Source organism: Esox lucius, chromosome 22 (genome assembly GCF_011004845.1).
Source record: "Esox lucius isolate fEsoLuc1 chromosome 22, fEsoLuc1.pri, whole genome shotgun sequence".
Classification (NCBI taxonomy): domain Eukaryota; kingdom Metazoa; phylum Chordata; class Actinopteri; order Esociformes; family Esocidae; genus Esox; species Esox lucius.
In genome coordinates, this window is record NC_047590.1 from 6418479 (window position 1) to 6443267 (window position 24789).

General features: G+C 43.3%; 1 protein-coding gene across 10 annotated transcripts in view; it reads right to left on the reverse strand.

Annotated features, from left to right (window-relative positions):
- LOC105022081 (nck-associated protein 5) overlaps window positions 1–24789 on the reverse strand; it is a 133871-nt gene that overhangs the window by 8200 nt on the left and 100882 nt on the right. For 9 of the 10 annotated variants that reach the window (XR_004575132.1, XM_020042388.3, XM_034289606.1 and 6 more), the window contains 6 exons: window positions 15478–15579; window positions 14026–14217; window positions 9891–13501; window positions 9149–9254; window positions 7383–7455; window positions 1047–1367 (listed from right to left, as the gene is read on the reverse strand). Coding sequence is in view for 9 of the 10 variants with exons in the window: in XM_020042388.3 (XP_019897947.2) it covers window positions 1047–1367; window positions 7383–7455; window positions 9149–9254; window positions 9891–13501; window positions 14026–14217; window positions 15478–15579 (4405 nt within the window). In the remaining variant the exon portion in view is untranslated. The other variant, XM_034289612.1, reaches the window with a different exon arrangement.

Here is a 24789-nt window from a genome sequence, read left to right on the forward strand (position 1 = left end):
CAGGGCCAAGAATTCTCTCATTCCCAGTTCAGAGGTTTCTCTCATTCCAGGGCCAAGAATTCTCTCATTCCCAGTGCCGAGGCTTCTCTCATTCACAGTGCCGAGGCTTCTCTCATTCCCAGATTGCCTAAATTCCCAGGCATGATGACCAGAATCGTGTCATTCCTACATTGAAAGTGATACACCCCACCCCAAGCCAGGCTGTTGTTTTGCTGCAGTGAACAAACTGGCATAAGGTGTTTTATGGTCTGTGTGGCTCACTATGGCGTGTCTAATTATATTAACCTATCATTGGGACACAGTCAGTGGGTCTCTGTAGGTGCACCTGTAGGGCAGACAGGATCTTTTAGGTAAGCAGGGATACATGGCATCAGTCAGAATATGAACGAAACCAGAACGTCAGCAGCAAACACCTGTGGCTAACGTATGTTCACGTTAATCGATTCCACAATTCAAAATGTATAGGAGATTGACAAACAAAGGCACAAGGTTCTTCTTCTTGCTGAATGCCTTGATTTGGAGAATGGACCCTCCGTTCAGATCGAAACGGGTGGAACAGTTTCAGTATATCAGGCAGTCATGGTCAAAGGTACTAAAACTTGACATGTGGAGAGCATAGTGAATATACAGGGCAACCCTAATGTGTGTTAGTGAAACACTGACAACCGCATTATGCAATTAAAGAGTGCCAGTGCAGATCCTCTCAAACTCCATGGATAGCTTGTAACGAACTAGTAAATTAACACCAAATTGGATTTCATGGTCGCTGCAGAACATCCTCTGAGCCAGGTCAGACCGTCTGCGGTTCACTTGATGCAAAGTCACCAGCATGAGACAAGAGACGACACAGGACCTGGAACAGTGCTCGCTCCGATCTTCAGCCCTTCTCCCTGAAGTTTGCCCTTCAACCCTCCCCACTGGCCAGACTGGACTCCCTGAAGGGGAGTGTGGAAGCGCGCACTTCGGGGCGAGGGCAGAGAATCAGGACGTAACCAGAATGTTGTTATAAGGTTTAAGGTTGACCCAACCCCCAGCCCCGGTCTTACCTGAGGCGGACGGCCTGGGGAGCCTGCTGGTAACGTCTAGTCCGCGGCCCCCTCCGGTAACTGCAGGCTCGGACAGGAAGTGGCCGGGGGCGGGCGTGGTGTGCTGGTGGGTCTGAGGCACTTTGATGTGGGCAGTGGGACGACCGGCTGAAACAGAGGGGAGGTCTTGGTCGGGGTCGGCGGGACTTGACATCTTCGCCGCCATCCGGTCGGGGCTGGACTCGGATTTGGGAATGTGGCGCCCGTTGACCCGGGTGACGGAGTCGGGGAGGGGAAAGGTGCCGATCCCACTGTCCAGGGTTCTCATCTGACAGCTTGAGCCTTGGGGAGGGACAGGACAAGTAGCGTGTGATGATGGGGTAGGGGGGGCGGGGCAACGGAAAAGGAGGAGCAGGCATTGGATTGGATTGACAAGCAACGGGATGGGCTATGGGTAAAAAACTGCATCTTGGGTAGGTTCAATGAGATGACACAACACATGGAGGCAAAGGCAAGAGAGACACGAGCATTACGTCACAAAATTCAACCAGAAGTCGTCATTATTGAACTAGCCCCCCCCCCCACCCGGGTATATTTACCTGGCTGTCATTACTCTTGTTACTCAAAGAGACATGTAATCTGACTCATCGTTTTCGTAGTCACACTAAGAAAACGATGTTAAGGCAATTTGATCGAACGTTTCTTAGTTCAGAAAAAAAGCCTTCAGTGAAGCAGCATGTCTGAGACATCTCCACCCTCACCCCAGGAACAAAATGTCAGTGGTACACCGAATTAGCATTTTCTAAATGTCCCAACCTTTGATAATATTATGAAAAATGCATAAAGATGTCATTTTGCAGGGCTGAGAACAACCGATCAGCTGAGTTTTAAGCTCAACAGATTGGATTACACAATTTACTATTAACCATTAAATTCCAATGTAGTCCAGCAGGTTGGGCAACACGGGTCAGTCATACTAAAAGGGGTAACCAGCCCCTGAATTGATTTGTGTAACTCCATGAAGTTATTTACCGACGAAAAGGATCTAAAACCAACCATCCCCATGTAACTCCCTCGTCTGCGCTCTCAATCTCATTTCACCCATTTAGAGCCCAGTGTAATTTTAGAGTGCCAATTTATTTGTGACCCCCCCCCCCACCTCCTATATCAGCATTATTGTTGACTTACACACATTTGACGCAGTTGATATGTTCCTCAGCGTGCGATAATCTATGAACACTGTCACAACAGATGGACTGCATTTAAAATACACTGTCTCCGTCTCAGAGCGAGGCAGATGGAGTGTTGTTCCCCATCATCCAATTCCATGTAACTGTGAATGATGTTGGCTAATGATTCTGCCCTGATTGCTAAATTGGTACAATTTGTACCATATGTACTAACTCGAACATGTATTATGTTTAAAGGTTAGAAAGAGGGGGAAAGGTTCATATGACTGACCTTCATGTTTACTGATAAAGCAGCTTAATTGACATTCATCTGTATTTTCATGTTTCAGTAGTATGTTGCTGTGGGCTGTTGCAAGTGTGTAGTGTTTCATACATATGGAAAGAATTTGTCAGCAATAGAAAATGATGGATCCTTTTGCCTTGGCAGTTGTTCTGAAGGATAGAAAACCATCCCCACTGAATGGTCAGTAAATTATGATTTCTTTCTCTCCTTCCATGTATAAGCACGATTCAGGTCGATATCTGCTAGCTTTGTCCTTCATCTGTAGAGCTTTATCTTGCAACACCCAGGCCAAGAACGTCCACGTTAATCTGTCCACTTTAATTCCCTCCATTGTTTTTATACATTCTCTGGATGTTCAGCTCAAAATACTAGAAATTAATGAATAATAAAATTAAGAAATGGATGGCTGAATAAAACATATTTTCCCCCTGAAGGGATGCACAGGTTTGTAAGAGGATGCCTCCATAACCTCCAAGAATATACTTTAATCCAAACACCCATCGCCTCCTAAAGAAATTGCTGCATCAACGCTCGTAATTAAAAGCAAAGCATTTCATCAGAGGCAGGCGGCTACAGTTTGGGAAACACATTATTAACCTAATAAAAACATATTTACAATGCCCCTTTTGCAACCACAGACGTCCCATTAAACCAACAGCGCGTGAAAAGGAGAATTAATCCACGGGTGCATCGGCAACTGCCCTGTGGACGGCTCGGAGTATCCAGACTGCACTTAATCATGGCGTTATTATACAGGGAGTGTCACGTTCTGGGCCGGCATAGGTGCTCCCTTCTGCCTCTCCTGCGCCAGGCTAATCTTCAGTAGAGTGTTAGAATGGCTGGTGGATGGACGGTGTGTTTGGGGTGCACGGCAACCACCTGGCTGGACAGATGGCCCGTTCAGCTGCTCCCAACACCATAGGGCGGCCGTGGCGACGCCACGAAACTGTAGCCGATCAATTACCGCAATTGCTAGTACCCGCACGCCGGCTGGAATGTAGACCTGATCGGAATATCTCACGTTCACGCGGTAGGGATAAATGGGGGGGGGGGGGGGGGGGGGGCGGGGGGCGGGGGGGGGGGGGGGGGGGACGGACGGACGATGAACAACAAGAAGACGACAAAAGAGAAGTAGTGGATGAAGATGTTGATGAAGAGAGTAGCAGTGGAAGAGAGAAATGTAGAGTAGTAGTACTAGTAGTAGTTGTATTAGTGGTAGTAGTAGTAATAGTTGTAGTAGTATTGGTGGTAGTAGTAGTACTAGTAGTGGGATTAGTGGCTGTGGTGGTAGTAGTAGTAGTGGTAGTAGTAGTGTTAGTAGTAATGGTAGTAGTAGTGGTAGTAGCTGTGGTAGTAGTGGTGGTAGTAGTAGTAGCAGTGGTGGTAGTAGTAGTATTAGTGTTAGCAGTAGTGGTGGTAGTAGTGGTAATAGTAGTGGTAGTAGCTGTGGTAGTAGTAGTGGTAGTAGTAGTAGTAGCAGTGGTGGTAATAGTAGTATTAGTGTTAGTAGTAGTAGTTGTAGTAGTGTTAGTAGTAGTGTTAGTAGTAATGGTAGTAGTAGTGGCAATAGTAGTGGTAGTAGCTGTGGTAGTTGTAGTGGTGGTAGTAGTAGTGGTTGTAGTAGTAGTAGTGGTGGTAGTAGTAGTACTGGTGGTAGTAGCAGGGGTGGTAGTAGTGGTTGTAGTAGTAGCAGTGGTGGTAGTAGTAGTGGTAGTAGTAATGGTAGTAGTAGCAGTGGTAGTAGCAATGGTAGTAGTAGTAGTAGAAGACAAGAAAATATTAGGGAGATTTTAAATCTTAAAGAAAACAGCGAGGAAGATTGAATAATAATTAAATGTATTCACTGTTAACATACATTCCCACTGTAACAAGGTGTAGAACTTGGCTGAGTTCCTCAAAGGAAAGGAAACAGTATCAGCGAAAGGCTGAAAGTTTGCTTCCTTCTGATCCCAATTACTTCTACATTAAGCCTCCAGGTGAAAGAGTGCCTCTGCAGACCTAATGACCTGTTAGAATGATGAGGAACCATGTATAACCCAAGAATTAATTAATATCAGTATCTGGAAATGACATCAAAAGGAAGCGTCACCTGACCAACATGTCAAACCATTAAATTCACAGGTAAAGTCCAATGCCAAAACATGAGCACTGAAAAATCCACACCTTGTGAACTTATAAGTACATCTTCATCTGTTTTATAGTTTCTATTTCTAATTCCTGTGGCTACACCTAACAAAATGCGTAGTTCAGTTTCTAGTTTACTGTGTTCAGAGAAAATAAGTAATCAAGGTCATTTATATTCTACACGTAAAACCCTTGTGTAAAATGACATGCTAGGCAGGACTTCAGGAGCTATAAGTGGACTCTGCTTGAATCTTTATGAGACATTTAATTCATGCTGAGGGGAGACTGGGTAAATGTGCTTAGCTGGCCAAATTAAAAATGCCATTCAGTTAATTAGATTACCAAAACGATTAAGAATCTTTATTTTTGGCTGAGTTCACGATATGAGGCTAATATGAATCAAGCAAATTCTCATAAATCTTAGAAACTGGCCCATGTCAAAACAATTTCTCGCAAGGTTTTAGTTGTATACCCTATATATAGTCTAGAATAAAAAGGAGACAATTTGAAAGGAGCTGCTTTCATAAGTAAATGTGTAGCCTACAGCTATGGTTTTCATGTTCACTGTGCATTAAGTCCAAAATAACTCTAGTTCTGTGATGTCCATCATTCTGTGATGTCCATCATTGATTAATTAAGCTGTCATTATATAAAGGAGTTACTGAACTACCAAGCAGTGTGTCTGGTTACAGGAGATCCTGTGCGTGCAAGGAAATCACAACTTTTGCAGACCAGGTAAAAAATATAGAAAAAATATTTTTGAATGTAAAGAAAGGAGCACTAGTAAGTCAAGTTTGGAAATGACTGTTTTGCTGCAAAGGTTTGGATTCATCTACTAATTCAAGGGTATTTCTTTAGTTTTAATATTTTCCAAATTGTAGAAGAATTGTGAAGACCTTCAGAACTATGAAATAACACTTATGGAATTATGTAGATTCTTCAAAGTAGCCATTATTTGCCTTGATAACAGCTTTGCACACTCTTGGCATTCTCTCAGCCAGTTTCATGAGGTAGTCAACTGGAATGCTTTTTCAAAGGAGTTCCCAAATATGCTGAGTACTTGTTGGCAGTTTTTCCTTCACTCTCTGGTCCAACTCATCCCAAACCATCTAAACTGGGTTGAGGTTGGGTGATTGTGGAGGCCAGGTCATCTCATGCAGCACTCCATCACTGTCCTTCTAGGTCAAATGACTATTACACAGCATGGAGGTGTGTTTCGGGTCATTGTCAGGTTGAAATAAAAATTATAGTCACACTGAGCGTGACTGAGGTTTTATTGCTGCAAAAATGTATTGGTAGAGTGTGCCATGAATTCTAAAGAAATCCTGGCAGTGTAACCAGCAAAGCACCCCCACACTATCACACATCCTCCTCCATGCTTCAGGGTGGGAACCACACATGCGGAGATCATCCGTTCACCCACTCTGCATCTCACAAAGACACGACGGTTGGAACCAGAAATCTCACATGTGGACTCGGACCAAATGTATAGATTTCCCCTGGTCTAATGTCCATTTCTCATGTTTCTTGGACCAAACAAATCTTTTCTTATTGCTGTCCTTCAGCAGTAGTTTCTTGGCAGCAATTTGTCAATGACGTCCTGAATCACCCAGTCTCCTCTGAACAGTTGATGTTGAGATGTGTCTGTTACTTGAACTCTGGTTTCTTTTATTTGGGCTGCAATCTGAGGTGCTGTTAGAGACTGCAAGAAGTGTGCAAAGCTGTCATCAAGGCAAAGGGTGGCTATTTTGAAGAATCTACAATATGAAATGCATTTTGATTTGTTCAACAAACGTTTTTGTTGCCACATGATTCCATAACGTAAGTGGTATTTCATAGTTTGGATTATTATTCTACGGTTTGGAAGACAGTAAAACTAAACATACAGCCTTGAATGAGTAGGTGTCCAAACATTTGACTGGTACTGTATGTCAGAGAAATATAAGACTTAATGAAAGCAGAGCCCATTGAGCAGAGGACAACAGTAATCATCCCTACAAAGATAGCCTACTGAGTTACACATTAACTGCCTGAAACCTTCAGTGCGACAGGCAACTGGCATTATATAGCTCTACTAAACATTGATTACCCTTCCCTAGTCATTCTCCCCAAGAATGCCTTCCACCTTGCCAATGAATGACAAACTGCCCGGCTTGTAATGACCGCCTTGTCATTGAAATGTTATGTGGGAGTTGTTGCATATAATTTTCTCATCACACATTGTGTATTTCTGCCCGTAGAGCCTCTCAGAAATGCGGCTGCCGTGACAACCCTCCGTGTCTTCAACAAGTAAATAACAAAGTGCGCTAGCAACGCTAAAAGGATTTCTGAACGCCGGAGACGGTAACATTTCTGTTGATGACCTCAATATTCAAAAGGAAAATGGCATGATAAAGATTCACTCTGCCAGTGATAAGACGAAACAGTAATGCGAAGAATATTATGGGTTATAAGTTCACAGTTTTTCACTGGTATGAGAAAGGGTTCCATAGGCAAGTATCACTTGTGTTTGCCATTAGGTGATGAATGGCAACAGTTATTTCTGTAAGCTACTGAATCCTATTATAAGGAACACTTTGTATAATCTATTACAGAAATACATTATGCAGAGAGCAAAAGCTTAGAGATGTATTGCTGTTGACTACAAAAAAATGCTTACGTGAAATAAAATCTATTTTAGTGTTGCGCGTTAAGACTAACATTATTTTCAAATGACGGCTTGAGGTACAGTAGGTCCAGAGCTACAGTGAAAAGTCTTACCTATCAAGTGATCCGGACCCGTCGCCTCCTCGTTCTCTCCTCGCAGGTTAATCTTCTGTGTCACAATGATGGTCTGGTGGGAAACAAAAATAAGCAAAGTCACACAAATTGAGTTTGCGCAACATGCAACATCTAGGGTCTAAATAATGTCAGACTCTTCCAGTCATGCCGGCGATGACGTAACATTTTTATACACGTGTTCATCTGAATACACATTTACAAGGTGTATTATTATATGCCCATGCAGACTGGGAATGAGTTGTTTGCATGTACCACTCTCTCTGAGAAACCCCTCGGAGTCGGGTCAGATCCTGGGGATCAGACATTATTGACGTTGACCCTAGTTCAAGGACACGTCCAATATGATTTATAAACCCCAAACAAGCACGGTACACTTTTCTAAAACATTATTACTTTAAGTACTTCTACAAACACAGACACCCAAAACTACAATTTAAGCTGACCTAATTGAAGAAGGTGCTAGCATATACAGAACATTGTTGATAACTGTTTTGTATTTGTCAAGACTGTCAACCACTTTCATTAGCATTTCTCTCTTCAGCTATCAAAATAAATAAGGTTGAATACATCAAGACCCAACAGGAAAATAAAAGTATTTAAATATGCACAAAATGATAGGCATTAGAAAATACATTTATACATTTAATGTGATTAAACGTCAACAAAATTAGTATTGTATTTACATTTGATTTATTTTATCAGCATTGTACTACAATGTTCCTAAATTGGGATGATACAAAAAAGTAACACCCAACTGTGTTCCAATTTAAATACTAATTTAAAAATATCCATTTTTTTTTAATTAATTACGATTTTTCTTTATTTGTCATTCCATTAAAGACAATTTGAGATTAAAAAAATTGTTTTTAAATCCACTTGGATAAAACAGAACTATTTCATTCTACCTCTTTAGCAAAACTTATTTCTGCAAAGGGATGCCACAATGTAACTGATCTAATACAGAGACATGGGCTAACAGAGAGTGTGATGTCAAAAAAAGTGTTCTTCAAACGTATAAAGGGGTTAGCAGGTTATAAAGGCACTATTCTTTTGTTGTATTTCTGTAGAAGGAAGATAGAGGCGAGGCTGCAAGCAGAGTATAAAACGGGCCTTTGTTAAATTGAGTGTCCGCGATAAGAGCCTCCTCTTCACTATCGAAATTCCCCATCAGCTGGATTGAATTTCCTGCATATTGCAGTTGGACTCTCCCTCTTGCTTTCTCGCTTGCTCTCCCTCTCTTTTCGTTCTCTCCTCTTCTTTTCTCGTGCTTTTTCAGCCCCTGACAAAGAACAAAGAATACCTTCTACGAGGTCAGCACTGCGTGGCATTCTAAGTCTCATAGAAACCGCTCTGTTCTGTCGTAAGATTAGTATGTGGATCAGTTCGAACACTGGCAGCATATCTCCCAAGATGAAATGCTTTAACGTGATCTCATATGTTTGTGAGTGTGTGTGCATATGAAGGTTTGAGAAATGTGTGGTTGTGTACAGACAAACTTGACATACAACATCCACATAGTTATTGCAAGAGAGATCTAGGGTGTATATACAAACCCCAATAAGATACCGACAAGCATAAGCGGCTGCAGGAAATGGATATTGAGGTTACAGGAAACAGTAATAAGATGGCGAGGTTATCAAGAGAGATGGACAGATACGAGAGCAGTGTGTAGTAGAGAAAGCAAGACCCGTGGAAAATCCTAGAAGCCAAGTAAAGTTTCATTACAGGAGCCCTGGCTCACTCACAGCTGTATCCGTGCAGATCTCCATTCCGCCCCTCGTTTCGCTGTTTTTCTTGGGGATAGAGATGCCAGGGAGAGATTCGGCAGTGGAGTCGCTCTTCCCCACACTCCTGTATAGAAAACATGATTTGATCCTTTTTCTGTCTGCCGAACTGATTTCATATGAACTGCGCAGATGGAAAGAGATCCCGGCTGATAAATTACATTGCCCTGCCTCAATGCAGCCAACACATGCAGCTATACCACTGCCTTGGCATCTGAAATAATCTCTTTGTACGGCTCTCCTCGACTCCAGTCTCATTAAGTGATAATAAATGTTTCTAACTACCTTTGATAAAATCTGTCAGCTGCGATTTGAGGTAGTATATCAATTTATGAGAGTAAGGGTAATGTTGTGAGAGAAAGCGGAGATACCACAGGCAGACTAGAAAGTGCTTATGCTCACTCAAGTAGAACCATAACTCAAAGAGACAGCTGACGTTGCTGTTGTCCAGCGGTGTTTTTGTCTCTTTAGATGCCTGCATAATGTAGCAAGGCTTGTAGTATAATGCAGTATAGACACTGGGAGGAGTGTTCAAACCAAAATCCCCAACCCCATCAGCATCACGGTATGTATGCAATGGGTGTTCTTATTTCTGATTAATTCGCTGTGATCTTGGGATTTCTTTTTACCTGACTAAACATAAAAATAGGCTTGAAGTATTAGACAGATCAGGGTTTAAAATAAATGTCACTGTTATACCAACCTGCCCAGGAGTTCTTTCATTAACTGGTCTTTCCCGATGTAGGTGGTAGAACAATGGATCTGATTGGCTATCTGGCCCATTTGCATATTGCAGTGGTCCATGATGGAGCTCAGTTTGTTCTCTGAGAGCGTTAGCTCTGTAGTCTTTTCATAGAGTGGGCTATCGTTTTTCTTCTTGTCCTTCTTTTTGTCTGATTTCATATGTTTGCCTCCCAGCACGGATCCGATCTTCAGGTCTTTTTTCTCCTCTTTGCCTTTCGGAGAGGTGGTATCAGATTTCTTACCATTCGAGGCTGGTAGCTTACTTTTACGTAGGCCAAACCAGTTGGCAAGAGATGGGGCGATCTTCTGCTTTGTCTCAGGTGCTGTGACCTTTTCATGACCCTGACCTTTCTGGATATTTTCCTCGATCCCCATCATGACCTTCTCCTCAATGGTGCAGACTATGGGGCTAACTGGTTGCTCTGCCTCATCAAGCATTGCTTGGGAACTGCTGGCCTGGGCTTTAATGCTGTTTGAACAGTCCAGTTTGCTGGCACTGAGCACCTTTTCACCTAACGTTGTCGTCTCTGGGCTAAAGACAGGAGTAGCCGACAACTCAAACTGAGGATGGGATGCAACCTTTTTGGGATTTCGGGAGTTCTTTAAGCCGATCCGGTTTACAAGAGGTAAGCTACGCACTTCTTTCTGATGTGGAACTGGGATGTTTTCTCCTTTTGCAGTACCCAGTGAATCGTCCCCTTTCAAGACCGATCTGGAGGATCTCTCCGGAAGGCCTGGGTGGCTGGTGGAGCCCGTCATGCCTCCGTAGTAGCTTAGCCTGTTGGTGGGGGAACGGACCGGACTTTCCCCAGATTTGCTACTTGTTTTGATCTGTAAGCCATCAACACAAGAGCTCTGCCTAGTTAACGAGTTACCCCTCTCTCCAGAGTTTGTGATGATACCAGTTCGAATCTTCGCATGTCCATCTGACAGATTGATGTTGGGTTTTTCCATGTAGTTGGTGCTGAAACTCTGGCTGCGTGCTTTTGCTCCATTCATTCCAAGGGCGGGCTTCAAGTGAGGTTTGGTCGTGACAGATATCGACCTCTTGAATAGTCTACTGTCACGACTCGACTTGTCACCAAACTCCGCCTGCTCTACCAACTCAGGGGATTGTGGATCCAATTGGTCCTCAACCTTAGTCCCCATTATGGACAGTGATTCAATATTACACACTGCCTGAGAACTGTCACATGGGGCCAAAGCATTTGAAGTCACACTCTCTTTAGAGACAGAGTTGATATGATCTTTCTCTTGCTTTCCTGGTATCACGGCGGAGCCTTTCTGTGGTGAGGGGGGCAACTTCACAAAAGCTCTAAATCCCATGGGAATGCGCGTCTTTGACAATTTCTCAGCAGAATTCTTCACGCTAGTTTCTGAGATGGTTGCATTTTCTACTGCCTGGGGAGGCTGAGACGTATTACTGTGAGGTTCTGTTGGACACCCAGGATGATCCGCCAGAGTCACAGGCAAACTACTAGAGGTCTTATACGATATAGGATGCCCATTGTCACTGGAAGATCCTTTCTTGCTTGTACATGTGCTCTGAAGCGAAGAGCCTCGTTGAGAGTTATATGAGGGCGGAGGAACATTCTTTGAGCTTTTAGGTCCATTCTCAGGGTAATCTGGCCCTGAGGGTGATGAGGGGAGGTAGAGTTTTGTGGGGACCCGTTTCGAAGTGCCTTTAGAAGGGGTCTGATTTGATGCAGGGACCACTGTTTTCTGAGGTGCAATTGCGGTACCATAGCCAGCGTCCATGTCTATAGTATCTTGGCCTTTGTAGGGCGGCGGTGGCAATGAATGGTGCATATTTGGTACAGGCGGGGGGTGGTAATTCGGAGGTGGCCCCCTCACAGTGGTAGACATGGATGGTTGAGCCCCTGGTTTAAGTGCTTGAGGTGACCCATCGTAATTTGGTCTGATAAGTAATGAGGTGGTCCGGCCTGGAGGCGGGGGTGGAGAGGGAGACCTGAGTTCAGTTTTGTTGCTGGCTTCACAGTGTCTGTCTCTGGTAGGCTGCTCCCCGTAATCCACATGATCTAGGTGCCTTCTTGTGAGGTGTGGGGAGATGGATGGAACACTAGATGCGGAACACTTTGTCCAATCGTTCCTGCTGGGAAGGTTGCTGGCCGCCGTCTTGGGGCTTGTAGTGCAACCTGGAGCTTTGATGAACCTGGACATCTTGACTGGAGGAGAAGAAGGCGACTTTGACTCCTGAGTTATGGATCCAGATGTCGGTCCACTGTTGCTGGTTTCTGTTATACAGCCCTTGGACACTTTCAGTGGGGATCCTTTCCCCCGGCTGCTGGGAATCTTCGATCCATTTGCTTTGGGGCTGGGAGAAGCACTGTTCACGGGAGGGACCGAGTGGCCTTTGCTGATTCGACTGGAAGGTGGCTTTATCAATTTTCGCTCTGGAGTAAGTTGGGTTTGCAACCTTTCCATGCTTCCCTCCCTGCTATTACTGCTGGTTCTCCTGCTGGAGTTTCTCTGACTTTCAGACGGCTTTTCGGGGGATTCTAGCACAGTGTAGTTCCTGTGAATAGGCTCGACATGAGATCCCAGTTTTGCATACTCAGCAACCCCATTCCCCTTTATCCCAGGAATTTCTTTCAAAGCCTTAGGACCAACCTCAGACTCCTGTGCACTGAGTTCAATCGGCTGGCCGTCAGCATCGAATATAGCCATTATACTCTCCTCAGACTGTGTTTTGGCCCCAGTCTGCTCTTTAATTAAGCCAAAGGACCTAGGCCTTCCGTCTGCCGACTGAGTTCGGACAGGGTCCCTTCTCAAGCACTGCAAGCGAAGCAGCTTGTCGTCTCTTGAGAGCCTCTTGATGGCCTTCTGCTCTGGCTGCTCAGCTATCCTGCTAACAGGTGGCCATTGGTCGCTGTTCTCAGAGCGCAGATCCTCAGGGTCCGTGTCAGAGAGATGGAGGGGGCACTCAAGCTCCGTGGGACTGACATCAAAGTGCAATAGGGAGGGGTTTAGAACAGCCGCGGTCCGCCCTCCAGAAAGAAAACTGTTAATGAAGCTCATGAGCTTTTCTGGCCTCTCCTTGGAGTTATAGCCAGGTGGGTGCTTAGCATCCACGCTGCAGTTACTGTCTCCTGCTATCCCACTGTCCTGCAGCCCGTCCCAACTACACAGACTGTCCGAGACACTGTGCGACAGCTTTTTGAAATACATCCAGCCCCCGTCCTTCCTTGGGACACCGTCTCGCCTGCAGTCTACTGTGATCGGCGCCTCATCGTCAGCATCATCAGAGTCATACACAAACGTCCTGATGCCCCCCGAGGGGGTTCCCCTTCCCAGATACGTGGGTTTCTCCTTCCCAGGCTTAATCCCCAGCGAGTAGATGCCCTCGTTAGAGTTCATACAGTCCTTTTCAGCCGACTTGGAGACGCGGTAGGACGAGGAGTCTCTGGGTTTTCTCCGCTGCAGCTTCCGCAGGCCTTCCAGGATGTGGCTCTCTTTCCTCCTTGTGGGGAGTTGCTCTTCCAGTGGGGCGCATATGTCCCCCGGGGCGGACGAACCCAGGCTCAGCCTCTTCTCCCACATCAGGGAAGACTGCAGGAAGAGGACAAGACATGGGAACCTTTAGACAATGAACCAAAATGGCGCTGTGCAGCGTCGATCGCCTTAATGAATATGAAGATGTTGAAGAATATGCACAACTGCTCAGAGGAGCAGGGTCTGTGGAGCTCTCTGGTTCGCTACAGCAGAGTTAGCTGACGGGTCAGACGAATGCTTAGCAGCTAATCTGCAGTTGCAATTTCTGACTTTTTTTAAATTGCCTACCATCAGAAGGACATACTGAACCCTTTGGGGTATGACTAAATCTAAATATTATACACATTAATTCATTTTTGTACGTTCCACTCGGAGCACATCAGCACTGTCTATAATTGTACGATGTTACGGGCTCCTGTCAGTAAATTCAAGGTTGAATTAACGTTAACAACATGCACATAGTGGACACAGTCTGGGTGCGTGGAAAACAAAAGACTTCGCAGCGACAGAATCGTCCATGAAACATTTTAGCACAACGCTGGCGTTGAGGCCCGTCTTCCAGGGAGGGCTCGCCACCCTACCGTTCGGCCACAGGAGCGCCTGTCGTTCCAGGTGTGGGAGCCGCTGGAGTACTCGCTGCAGGTGCTGGACAGGGACATCTCACTGCTGCTGCAGCTGCTGCGCTGGTAGACTGGGACGGGCACGGTCAAACTCAGCTGGCTCAGGCACCTGGCAAGAGGGAACCCGGCCGACCTTACGTTCGCCGGGACGTCCTGCGAAAACCCGTTTGGAAAAACACTTGTCAGTCGTGATTTAGGGGTCCCAAAACGTGAATGATGGGTCACGGGGGTGGGGGGCCCCTGCAACTTCAGGGTCGTAGTTAAAGAGAAAGATTCTATACTCTACCATTTTATTTTGCGTTGTTTTAATGATAAACATGTTTTGCTATTGCTAACATTGCCTATCGAAAAGGCTTCTCACATCACCTTTGGGTTGATTTACCAGGGGAGGAGTTCTGCTTTGGTTAGGAGCACTCCAGTAAAAGCAAAAGGGCCAGATAGGTGAGGGAACATCTGGGGGACAGGTGGCGGAGAGGGAACGGGGGCGAACGGGTTGGCCCGAGTCACAGAGAGGCCGTTTCACATGGTCATATGAGATGGTAATGATGTCAGAGGGTCAGACTGGGACTGGGAATTGGTGACAGGGCAATAGAGGACCACTGATGCAAAGCTTCCACCTTTCTTCTTTTGCACTATGTAAAGAGTGTGTTTTACATGTCTGCTGACAATTTAGCTGATTTTTCATGTGTTTTCAGTGTTCTTTTTAAGTGTTACAGTAGCTTCTCGATTCTGTAATTAGCCAGTGAGAAACAAATGATCCATCATACTTTCAAATCCAATCTCACCAACAGCTGCTTTCTGCATCAATCCTACTCCACATGTCCGTCCAAACAAATGTTGATTGAGAATTTCAAATCAAATGTTCAGTCCGAGAGATAACAGGAAGCTAACTAATTGGAATATTAACTGATGTAACAGATCTGTAAATATATCACATTTGAGTGTGTTCAATTCCCAAAAGTATGACCTTGTTGCAAACACACGTTATCAAACTTCAAAATGATTACCTCAATTTTCACACCATTTCCATTTCAGCTTCTACTTTATATTAACCTGTTTCAGGTTGGGTTCCCGAACACAAAACCAGAGAGAATAAATTCATTTTAAGACCTTAATGCATAATATATAAGATGACTAATGTACTACGGTGTTCCGTGGATACATTCTTACTGAAGACGAGTCTCAATCGATGGTCCTCTGGTAATATGACAAGGATTTATACCTTTTAGAGACAAGTGATACTGCCGACCTGGGAGAGCAGCATATCAAATCCCCAAATTGTTAGGTCTGGTGTTTTATTCCTCTCAAATAATATCTTTGTGTCATACATCAGTTATGATACCTGGACAAAGCACATATGGGTGAGGCTGGTGGAAAGAGAACATTTCATTTGTTTGTCTTTTATTATCTTACATGAGGGCAGTCTGTGTTCCGGGATAGCAGAAAGCTTTTGCTTCTCTCCGGGTCTAGGAGGAGATCGGCAGCAGACAAGTCCATTATCCGAGAGTGAAGTTTCTGAAAGGACAAGGACAAGCAAGGTCTTGACTGAATGTCAACTGACATAAGTAAACTACATATGTTGTTAACCAACCAAATGTTTTTAAACATTTAACAATAATCTATACGGAATAATATGGCAGTTAAAACAACTCACATTATTTTGCAGGGTATTTAGCATATTAGTGAAATTTTGCAGTGGTTCATTTAACAAACAATAGACTTTTTCATAAGCAATGGCAAGTTTTTTTTTTTTTAGACAAAGATGGACAATTCTGGTGACAAAAACAACAATTCAATTCACACTTGATCTGATCTAAAAAATTTGACCCCTTTTGTTAAGCAGCACTTTCCCAGGGTTAGAAAGTAGCCTTTTTCTCCCTCCAATGTGATCCTAGGCAGGACACTCCTCAATACAATTCAATGTCATTAATGTCATCTGTTAGGAATAAGGAATGTGAATGGGAAATAATTGCATCAGGGAGCGAGGGAGCCCTTTGATTTTTTTAAAATTCATATTCAAACATCTTTTTCTATCCACATTATTTTCTTTGCTTTCCGTGCACAGGGGAAGAATACAAAACTAAATACATTTCCACATATTAATCCTCCAACCTAATTACCGCCCAGCTCCCAATGCCCCCATCTGCAAATGTGCTGTAACAAAACACTGGATTTATGACACGTTCCCCTCTAAGGGCAACTTTGATGCTCATTTAGGGAGTATATTTTCTGCCGCACTCATATCTATTTTCATTTTTCCATCTCGATAATGAAATACAATTTCCAGATTACTGTACATTGTGCTTATTTTCTCATTCTGTGTGCACCCACTGTAGATGAGAACAACTGTCTGGGCGATTTCACAACACAGCTAAGATAGTCACCTTGTGAAACCTTTAGTGTGAGCTTTAGACCATCTAAGGTCTTCCGTCAGTGTCTCGCACATCCATACATACAAATATATATTCATCATGGCAATTGTTATTTTCTGGACAAACTCTCAATACATCCTTAGTTGAAAACACAGAAGATACTGTATCTCTCAAAATATATCTGTACAATATATACTGCATCACAATATTTGCATCACAGAGACCCTGTGATTCATTTTCACATGCGTAAATTAATCCACAGAATGTAACACTCCATTTCTTTCTCGGGATGAAAATAGAACAGCTATTCCTCTGTTCGGAGACACAGAAGGCGTCTCACACAAAAGGCGCACAGGACATAGAGGACGAGTTAGCGTAACAGCAGTTTCATTCACACCTCGCCTCTTCCCTGCACAGCTGTGTCATACATGAAGCACTGAGCTCAAACACCTTGACCAGAACCACACTTTCACACTATGTCCTTCGTGTTACCATCCGTTTCCCCGGGAATTTTTCCAGTGGAACATTTCGCCATGATAAACAGCCGACATAGCTGACAGTAGAGTTTTTATGTGCTAACAATTTCAAAAATCTGATGTTTTTCCACTCAGTTGGACAGATGCAAAACTTGGTTGAAACTGGACACCACCTCCCTAACTACAATTAGTCACCTTTCCAGAAGGTTCCATAAAGACAGAAATGTGTCTCTGGAATTGGTTTAAATGTAATTGAACCTTTGATTGGAACCGGGTTCTGTGCTCGGATGAGACAAAAATGTAGCTCACTGAGCACAAACACCAGAGGTGGGTTTGGCGTAAAAAGAGTAATGGTCATGTGAAATACGGCGGTGGATATGTGATGCTATGGGCTGTCTTGCTTCCAAAGGCCCTGGGAACTCCCATGGACTCTGTCAAGTAGCATGAGAATTTGGACCAAAATCTGTCTGCCTCCACTAGGAGGCTGAAACTGGTTGGTTGTTGGATCTTCCAGCAGGATTATGACCCAATGCATACATCCATGTACGCACAAGAATTTCCCACTGACCACAGAAGCAAGCTTCTGCAAGGGCCACCCCGGTCCCCTGAACTAAACCCCATTGAGGAGCTGCCGTGTGAGCTGATGAGAGTCCTCAAACACGGAGTCCGAACGACCCAGAGACAAATGGTGTCTTCGCTATGTGCTGTCAAACCTCATACAAAAATGTCAAAGACTCGGCGCTGTCATCCTGTCAACGAGAGGGTGTACGAAGTGATAAACGAAGAGGCGCAAAAAGCTGCGACGCATGTTTTTGATTCAGGATTATTTCTTTCTCCATTATTTAAGGATAGATTTCTCTTGTACTTTGCATGAAATATTAGGTTAATAAACAACATTTCTTTTTTACCTTTACCAAGGGGTCCAGTTATTCAGGAGGGTACAGTATATTAGTGGGTAGCTGGTGAAATCAATAAATTGCATTGTAAAATCAGAAAATGTCCATAGTACACATGTGCAGTTTCGCAAAACGTATTAACTGAAAAACAATTTTAGGTGGATAACCAAAATGATGTTCTGAGATGCAGACAATATTAGATAACAGAAGTCCGGCCTTTGTTGTAAAATGGAAAAGCTGCACCCTCCCTCTCTTCCTTCACCATCACACAAGAGGAGTGATAATCTTCTCCCCAAGCACATCGATGGTAGGCTGGGGCAAGAGACATTCCATTGTAATTTCCTCAGTGCTAAAAATTCTACACAATTCTCTCGTCTGTTAATGTGCAAAAACCCAGGACTCAGCGCAGTTAATTATTATGCCGATGATGATTATTATCTAAATAATTACAAAATACCGTTAAGATACCCGAAAAATATTGTTTTAACACGCTTTTGAAGCCGGTCAAAAACGAGCTTAAGTTGGTATTGGGGAGAATGGGTTTGTCCACGGTGAACATTGACTACACATTCTGCTCATTGCCACTTTAAACTAGGTGGGCTGTTTTCAATAGAAAACAGACAGGTGTTAAACAAGGAAAGGGTTAATGAATATACCTGCCAAACAGCAGACCAAATACCTACATGTTGGCTATGGTGCCTGTGAAAATGCAGCACTCACAACCAGGCGCGAGAGGAATAGCTACAGTAATGAAGGGTGACCTTCTAAAAATAGCCTTTAGCATGGACACCGGCTCACTGCAGGAGCCCGCCGATCCCATGAAGAGACATAGAGACGGACAACAAGCACAACATGAAATCAGTAGGGAGTCTCTGCGCTAGTGATCCACATACCAGTCGAACCCCAAGATCTAGCTGAGGCTTCGAGCTAACAAGCCTTTCCGCAAAACCCCATGACACACCACCTTAGGATGACAGAACCTGTTTTACTAATTTTGCTACCAGACAAAATGTATTAATGATAGAGGAAACCGCGTTCATAATCCCGGCCATTAGGCACGTTGTCTCACGTCGGCCATCATCCTCGCCTTTGGTAAAAGAACAACAGCAAGTTCAATATTCTGCAAAGAATCTTCATAGGCTCCTGTCAGAAGATCAATAGTCACCGCAAAAAACTAACCAAGGCCGCCAGATACTTACAGACAAAGCCTGTTCTAACAGATTACACGCAATGTTGTGAACACAAAGTGTTTGATGCATTACCTTTGGGGTGTAAAATACAGCACAGACATTACCTGTCCCTTATGTTAGCTGCCTCATGCATAACAACTATTTGTAAAGTCTGTACAAGAATAAAATCTTGTAGTGGACTCCTATTGATATATTGGCATCACGCCACAAGAAATGATGTCACAACCAGTTTAGGGTCTGATAGATGAACGCATTCCAAAAGGTCAGCACTTGTTATCTTAGGTCCAGAGTTGCCCTACTTATCCAATGGCAATTGGAGGGATCACTAGGGCCCGGATGAAGACCTGGACCAACCCAGGGGGGAATAGATTGACCAGTTGCAAGAACAATGATCACCAGGGTTTAGAGAATGTGTAATAATTACACACAAAACGTAAATGGTTTACAATCGCTATATTGTACAAACAAGTGATCGAAGAAAAAGTAATTATAGCAGTTTATTGCTGGGTTATGTCCCCACTAACGAGTGGGCTGTGGTATCCTATTTTATTTTACCAGCTTGCAATCTGTTTCTGCCATGTGGCCCAGCAACAGCTTTTGTACAAAATCACCCTTCTCTGCGTATAGTTGTTGCAGCTGATTGCTATTTAATCATAGCATTGTGCCACACAAAGAGGACATGTGTAAAATGTAATAAGAACTATATGGCAATGCCATTACTATTGTTCCCTAATCTAAACATGTTTGTTTACGTGATAACGTGCACATTTTCGCAGAGACTTGTTCAAGGGCAGATCAAGAGATATTTCACCTTACCTGTTTGGAGATCTGAACCGGTGATCGTTCATTTAGCAGCTCTCTGCTCTAACCACAATCTACTGACCCTATTGTGACAACAACAATAAGTGGAGGGAACTTCATTAATATTTTCATGGACACACATTTCCAAAGTTACAATAGATTGCTATACAAGTTCAGTTTGTTAACGAAAACAGCTTGTAATCACACAAACTTTGGTAAACGACCTGTATGTTTTGAACCCTACTCACATTCCATGTCGTCTGGTTTTCTGATACTGTACAGCCCATTATGTGCTGGCAGGGGCCTGGGGGGGCTACAGAGAGCCAGATGAATTCGGTCACCATTGTAACGACACTCCCTGACCTGACATCCTGATAAGGGCCTCTCATGGCTTTGAAACAGAGACAGGCAGCCATCAATATCCCCGCAACAGATAAGCTGGTTTTACTATTTCGGGAAATTCAGAACCTTTGAGGTCATCCCGGATGAGCACTCCATCTTTTATGACCGAATCGAGGAGTCGATTCGGTCCAGAGTGTTCGCGATCGATGAGGATATGGAGGGACTGTAGAATCATTATCCGCTCATTCTTGAGTTAAATTATGAAATACCAAAATAATTACCTCTGAGTTGTTAAAGTAAAATGGCTATTTTCAGAATAAACAACATATTGAGACTAATAATCTTTATTTGATCGTGTGCACATTTGATTCAAAGTGGATGCTAAATAAGTTCATTAGTTTGTAAAGTATAATCACATTTGTATGTTAAATATATTCCTGTTCACTGCTTATACATTCATGCAAAGACTTAAAATAAAAAATGACAACACAGTGAATTAAAAGTAACTGACAGTAATTAAATGAAGAGGTGGTGAAAATATTCCAGTATGTGTAGTGAAATAAATATATCATATTACAGGTCCGTAGCTAAACTGTAAATTAAACTAGCAGAACTTACCTACCATAACTCTTTTTTTCCCTTGAATACCAACTCCCTTGTCATTAACAACTACTGTTTAACTATCTAATTAAATAAATCAGAAATGAATGCACAATGAATATACCGACAAGCTATTTGCTTTGTCCATATTGTTTAGTTTCCTGCAGACTTTACATGCTAGGTGGTGTCGTTCCTGTCATAAAGCCCAGGAATACATTTCTCCCTGCAGCCATATCATTCTTATCCATGGTATGGGCTGTTCACACTGGGGGATAGGAGTGGTAGAGTGTCAGGAGAAGAAAAGGGGGCTGATCTTATCACGGGGTGCAGGATTACACCTCTTCAGCACACTCATCAATGATTCAGTCAATAGTGTCACAAGGCCACCGATGGGGAGGGGTGAGAGGTGTGGTGGGGAGGGGAGGCGCGGGACAGCTCCCTTATCTTTTGTGTCTCAGAGCTAGCCTCACTGTACTTGACAGGGCTAGCCTAGCGTCACTGTGTCTGACAGGGCGAGCCTCACTGTACTTGACAGGGCTAGCTTAGCGTCACTGTACCTGACAGGGCTAGCCTAGCGTCACTGTACCTGACAGGGCTAGCCTAGCCTCACTGTACTTGACAGGGCAAGCTTAGCCTCACTGTACTTGACAGGGCTAACCTAGCGTCACTGTACCTGACAGGGCTAGCCTAGCGTCACTGTGTCTGACAGGGCGAGCCTCACTGTTCCTGACAGGGCGAGCCTCACTGTCACTGTACCTGACAGGGTTAGCCTGCAGTAGCATCACTGTATCTGACACAGCGAGTCTCACTGTTCCTGACAGGGCTAGCTTAGCGTCACAGTACCTGACAGGGCTAAGCTAGCATCACTGTATGTGACAGGTCAAGCCTCACTGTACCTGACAGGGCTAGCCTAGCGTCAATGTACCTGACAAGGGTAGCCTAGCATCAATGTACCGGACAGGACTAGCCTAGCATCATTGTACCTGACAGGGGTAGCCTAGCGTCACTTTACCTGACAGGGCTAGCCTAGCGTAGCGTCACTGTACCTGACATTGCGGAATTAAGATCTAGCCAAATACGAAGGGACCTTCTCTGTCATCTCCCATCACCTGATCTACGGTACGTTGGACTGTACTCCAGTCTTGGTCCTCCTTAGCCAAAGGATACAGGGAACATGTCACAGGGTTAAAACATGCACCTAACACCACAACGAGATATGGCCCAGAATTGGAATGATATACAAGCAATCTAGTCATTAAAAGTCAAGCAACGGCAACACTTGGAGAGCAATATTGCAAAAGCCAATCAAAATTAATAAGGCAAAGATATGATTAAATGTGGACTGCATAGCTACTATGTCCTGCCTGAAGGGTCTGGGAAGTTTCCACGGCAACCTGGACCTACTTTTTATTTTGCTTAATTGACAACTCATTTGCCATCTGCCTGTCACTTTTGATTAGGCTGCATAAGTGGAAGCCGACGTTTGACAGGGAATTATTATTCACTGCGAACGTACCTCACTAAACACCTGGGGTGTATTTATCCTGTTGATTCTGTGGCAAACGTTCCGTTTTGCAGCAGAACCATCATTTTCCATTGAAAACGTGTGCCTACGTGTGAATGCCACAATATGCTTAACGACAGCGAGTTAAGAAAATTAATATTATTCCTGATTACAGCCTTAATAGGGAGAAATGATTAGTTATCAGAGAAACTCAAGATGGCCCTGGGGTCAACAAACACATTTCATTACAGAATCCCATACCATTAAAAATGAAACAACCATGTGGCCAATAAAAAACACCTGACACTCATTGACTGAAAGTGAATAATAATTAGTGTATACTGTTGCTACTGTCTTGGTTGGTAATTGCATTGATGCGATTTGAAAATACCAAAAGGTTGCAGAACATGCTGACCTCCAGCAAACAATATTACATATTTTTCAGAGGAAAGCATATCCAATTTGTTCCAAAATACATGAGCCACAAAGAGCAGCTGGGACAAAGCTTATTCCTACAAAGAAATGTAAAATGACTCAATTCCATACTCTTTAGGGAATCACGTGTCATTTTGCCAATTAACCGTTGTAGATTAATTAAACCCAGAAACAGAAACAAGGTTAACACCTTGAAACATATTGACAAAACTATGTAACCATGAAAGAATAAAGAGCCTTTCAATAAAATGAACAACTTTGAGGATTCTTTCCATGTGAAATACACAACAGCATCCTATAATGTTTTATTTAGTCAGTCAGTCATTAGTGTCAATCATTTTTGTTGGCCCAGGGTGGGCCAGCAGGTTGCCAGAATCATCACAGCCTGGGTTAGAACCCACTCCACACTCCCTCCTCCCGCTCTCTCTCTCTTCTTGTCCAACGAAGCACAAAATGCCGTAAAATGTATAGAGCGGCTTGAAAAGGTCTAACCAGGTCAGACGTTAAGTGACACGTAAATATTTCAAATCTGTTTGTCTTTTCACAATACCGTTTCCCTTTCACAACATTGTAAAAATGTTCCAATTTCTCTACATAGTGAAGTGCACTAATGTAAGCGATATCACTATGGGCCCTGGTTAAAAGTAGTGCACTACATATTGGGAATAAGGTGCCATTTTGGATGTTGACAGGACCTGTCACTGAATAACAAAATCGATTGATCGTGTATTGCTCCAGGCCATGAGTACTGGAGGTACTGATATTGTAGATTTTGTTAATAATACATTTAACCACCACTTCAACTGCTACTTTGAATGTTTCTGCATGAACATGGATGAGTTACCGGGACTCGGATCTCCTCTGAGGTCTTGTCATCCTTCCTGACTCAGCCATGCGTTCTCATCCAGGCCACTTAAGCTGCGCTCCCACAGGAAGACAAAATCAGATCTTTTTCTACTGATGGTCTTCTGACCAATCACATCGGATCTTTTCAGATTAGTTACCTTTTTTTTTTGACAATCTGCTTGAACAATATCAGAACTGGTCTGCCTGTTTGAATGCAGCCTGCCTTGTTTTTCATTAGAGTGTGTCCTACCTAGCACCCCCGGACTGCCATCCCCAAGAGCTCCCTCATGCACCCCCTTTCTCCTTCAACCTACTTTGTGTCAGTCTGAGAGCCTGGAACCACCATTCTGAGCAGAAGGGATTTAAAGAAAATCCATGCAGCTGTTATTGTGCAATAGACATTGATGTCAATCTCTCTCTCTCTCTCTCTCCCTCTCTGTATATATATATATATATACGCACACACACACGCAGGCACACACACATACACACACACACACACATTCTTGTTTTTGTATCTATTGGGGACCAGAAAAACAAAATTGCATGCTCCCTTGCCGTAATCTTAACCCTAAACCTAACCCTAACTTTAACCTAACCCTAATCTAAACCTAATCCTAACCCTAACTTCAATAAAGTAACATTTATGCCTACATTTTACCTAGATGTAATGCCAATCCCTAACCCTAAACATAGCCAACAACACCTGGACCTTAAAGAAACCCCAATTCTAACTCTAAAATGAATTGTAAGTTTAACCATAAACCTAAACCCTGAGCTGGAAATTGACTTCTGATTAGTGGGTCCCGGACGAGTCACATTCTTCAGGTTTTACTACACATTTTGTCCCCACAAGTAAGAAAAACAAGACCACACACACAGTACCAGTCAAAAGTTTGGTTTCAAGTGAATGGGTAAGTGTGTCCAAACTTTTGATTGGTACTGTATGTACAGTGTATATATATATATATATATATATATATATATATATATATATATATATATATATATATATATATAAATTGTGCACAATTCCACAATTGTGGGATTACATTTCTACTCACAGCAGACTTTATACACATGCATGCTATTTTTTTATATATATATATATATATATATATATATAATAGTACGCCTGTATATAAAGTCTATATACACACACATACACACACACACACATATATATATATATATATATATATATATATATATATATATATATATATATATATATATATATATATATATATGTGTGTGTCTGTG